Source organism: Nicotiana attenuata, unplaced genomic scaffold (assembly GCF_001879085.1).
Source record: "Nicotiana attenuata strain UT unplaced genomic scaffold, NIATTr2, whole genome shotgun sequence".
Taxonomy (NCBI): domain Eukaryota; kingdom Viridiplantae; phylum Streptophyta; class Magnoliopsida; order Solanales; family Solanaceae; genus Nicotiana; species Nicotiana attenuata.
The window spans coordinates 11,733-15,403 of record NW_017672186.1 but is presented as its reverse complement, the minus strand read 5'-3'; the positions used below and the strand labels follow the sequence as shown (position 1 = coordinate 15,403).

Below are 3,671 nucleotides of genomic sequence, written 5' to 3'. Positions count from 1 at the left end.
CATAAGCTGAACTTGGATCCGAAGTTCTACCCGGTTGAATAGAAGAGGAGACCTCAGTCTGAAGTCAAGCATACATTCATCAAAGACGAGGTATCTAAACTCCTTAAAATAGGTAACCGGATTGGTTAGCGAACGTAGTGGTAGTGCCTAAAAGGGAAATAAATTAAGAATATGCGTAGATTACAAAGACTTGAACAAGGCGTGCCCTAAGGAATCTTTTCCTTCTTCTCAGCTCTTTAAGAGCTAGAAGAAGTGCAATTATATATATATACCTGTATCAAAACTCGTTTCCTCCTCCAATATGGGACAATGTCCCTTTGTCAAAAAGAGAAATTCAAAATTTTCTTTTTTTTCCTTCTATTTCCCATTCACTCCATTTTAAGCTATTATAAGCTTAAACCCAACAAGTACATTTTATTTACTTTGTGTTCATCATCTTTGTATACGGGTAAAACCGAGGCTGATGAGCACTCCGATTTTCCGGTGAAACGAAGCAAGGACGTAACTACAAGGAATCAGAATCGAAGTTAGGAGCCTCTCTTATCAAGGCTCGAACAAAACACTTGCCCTCGAAGACATCGAAACCACGCCCCTCGGACCTGGTTCGAGTTCCAAGACCTCGGAAAGCATTACCAGGCGTCCACACACGATTAACAAAGGGCCGTGATATCCGTGCTCAACCGGATGTCACGGCATAAATCTCGTCCCGTATCGGCAACAGATCAGTGAGTAGCAAAAAGGATGATTTTTATCTTTCTTAGAATTGTACTTAGGGTAAAATTCCCTTACTATATAAAGGGGAAGTTTGTTATCCGATAGACACTCTGTAACACGCATTCCAAGGCAATATACATATGTTTTCTATGCCTTTAAAAGTTATCCAAAGTTCTTAATTTTGCTCATAGTTTTTCATTAGTGTTTGGCTCTGATCCGAAGTCAGGCTATTTGTTAAGCTTATAGCCGAGCCCGGACTTAATATTACTACTGGTATGGCTGTTTATTCTGTCTTTAATTTGCTTATCTAACGTCTTTAATTATTTTTATTGAATTAGTCCACATTACCTTAAAATCGCGTATAAATTCAATTGTTGTCCATTTTTAAAGGTAAACAATCTTATCATTCACGTTCGAGTATTAACGCTGCTAATGCCCCTTCCTGATTCTTTCATTGATCTTAACATCTGCATAGCTGATTAGAATGAAAATTTAATCATAATTTTCTTTGCATCTTTTCATATTGTATACAGAGTGGGAACCTGTTGCCGTGCGCCGACATGTATCTGGACATCATACTAGATACTCTTTTAGATTGCTCAATCAAGCAAGAGATTTTTTTTTTTTCAAAGTCTTTTTTAGTATTTGCCTTATTGAATAAACAGAGTAGTTCAAATTCCACTAATATATTCAACATAAAGACGTCAATTTTAGGTTCTTCATTTCCTAGAAAAATCGAAGTGGTACATGTATGATGTACTGCACAACGTTAAGCGCCGCAATACATACAAAACGTTGTCTAAGACAAGTTACAATACAACATTCAATTACTAATATTGACTTAACAATAAAATACAACAAAGGGGTCATAGACGAATAGTAAACCACCAAAGACGACGAATAATAAAAAATTGATCACTCACTTGGGTTACAAACATGATCTTAAAAACCCTAATAAAGTGAGGAAAAAAAGGTTTACAACCAAGACCAACCCCAAAAAACTTCTAAGAGTAACGCAAAGGTTTAGTCCAAAGCTTATTAGACATAAAAAATACAAAAAATATCTAGTAGACGTTAGTTCCATAATTAACAAAGGAAGGAATTAATTTATTATTAGCTAGGTTAATTAAGGTCATTCATCTCTTTAGTAATGGCAGGAATACAGCTAGTGCTTCTTGCAATCCCACCTTTCTTTGGGATAATTTTATCCCTTGGACTAATAGATTTAGCTCTAAGAATTCCCTTTCCATCCCTAGTATTCCTCTTCAACATTTCCCTCATAGCCTTAGCTTGATTAAGAACAGGATAAGCCCTACCAAATTTATTAAACTTGCTACAAGCACTCATGTGACTACTCAATGCTTCTTCATTTTTTCCTCCATTCTTTTCTGCTTCTTCTTTCACTGCTTCAACACACAGCCCACATATCCACTTTCCTGAATACTTTTTTCGAACTTTATCGATGTATTCGTGTGTGAATTCTTCACTCATTCCACAACACTCGCATTTTGCATTTTCAACTTCAGATATTGGGGGTAGATCTCTCTCAACGTTACTTACCTCTTTGCTCATCCACTCGAACGAGATATCGGATACTGTCCTTTGTAAATTATCGTTGGAGAGTCGTGGGGGTTTGCTAAGTTTTTGTGTTCGGACGTAGGAAGTGGCAATACTCTCTCCATGTGGTGCCATTATGTTAATTTTGTACCAAGTAATATTTCAAGAAAATGATAGGCTTAGTTCTTAGAAGAATTATGGATGAGGAAGATGAAGATGGGTAGGCTTCTATTTATAGTTGATGGTATCATTGTTTCATGTTTTTGCAAGTTGGAAGCCGAAAAGGAGTTGTGGACCATATAGATTGAGACGTCACTATTGAATCTATCTAAACATGAATTGTACTGATCATGAAAATGCGCTACATCTTTCTAGAGGGGCTAGTTAGCTCATAAAGTCTTAACAGAAAAGGCAAAACTTTGGCTGCTTGTTCATGTGCGTGATGTGATGCTTTCTTGTATATATTTTTCTTTTGCTCTTCACTTACTATTTTTAGGGAAATAATTTTCTACGGCAGAGCCAGAATTTTCACCAAGGGTGTCAAATGTAAAAATATAGATACACTAAAAAATTTAGGGGAGTCAATGTATCGTAAATATACATAAAACAGGAAAAATTATCTAACAATACAATATATTTTTCTGGCGGAGGGGTGTCGATTGACATGCCTAGTTGGGGTTGGGGTTGGGGTTCGGGGGGGGGGGGTAAGCTGGGCATATAGTGCCATGTCACCTACCTCAACCGTGCATGTTTTAAAGATTATGAAATTAAGACATGAAATTATAGAGATGTAGTTATGTCCTGTAACAAAAAAGAGAGATCAACTTGCTACCAGTCACAAGTTGTCGTTGTTCAACCATTCAAATCAGCAGATACATACACATCACAACATCAATGTCTTCCTGTTAATTCCCGTGACACTGTAGTTATCATGTGGTATAGATTGAGCTAATTGTTGTTGTCTTCAGCGGCTGAGCCAGAATTTAAAGCTTATGAGTTTGGAATTCTAGTCCGCATAACTTATTGAGTTCTAAATTAATAATTTGCAGATATTTTATAATTTTATGAAGATAAATACAGAATTTTCCGGCTCCGCCCCTAGCTGTCTTGATGTAATTGTTTGAGGTAGTTATTAGAAGGTCTCCATCAATCACAGGTTTATACCAAGAATAAAATAAAAGTGGGGTCTTATATGAGGACCATAATTGCTATTCAATCCACTTCAATGCATGGAAAGTTTTAATCATATGGTTACTGTACTTCAACGACGACGACTTTTATTGTGGCTTATATTTGATGTCTAGCTAATTATACAGTCACCATTTATGACGGAACTGATATCGACTAAACTTTGCAAAAAAAAGAAAATATCTGCCTTGTGTATGATTATGATCATTTCT

At 36.3% G+C, this 3,671-nt stretch overlaps 1 protein-coding gene across 1 annotated transcript; it reads right to left on the bottom strand.

Annotated features, from left to right (window-relative positions):
• Positions 1 to 1,410: 1,410 nt before the first annotated feature.
• On the bottom strand, positions 1,411 to 2,492 carry LOC109212219. Its single transcript, XM_019375843.1, has one exon. It carries the CDS (start codon positions 2,404 to 2,406, stop codon positions 1,837 to 1,839), a length of 570 nt encoding a protein of 189 aa, XP_019231388.1. The 5' UTR covers positions 2,407 to 2,492; the 3' UTR covers positions 1,411 to 1,836.
• Positions 2,493 to 3,671: the final 1,179 nt, after the last annotated feature.

Excerpts from the sequence above, each read along its gene's own strand:
- LOC109212219 (XM_019375843.1), bottom strand. The coding sequence starts at position 2,406 with ATGGCACCACATGGAGAGAGTATTGCCACTTCCTACGTCCGAACACAA.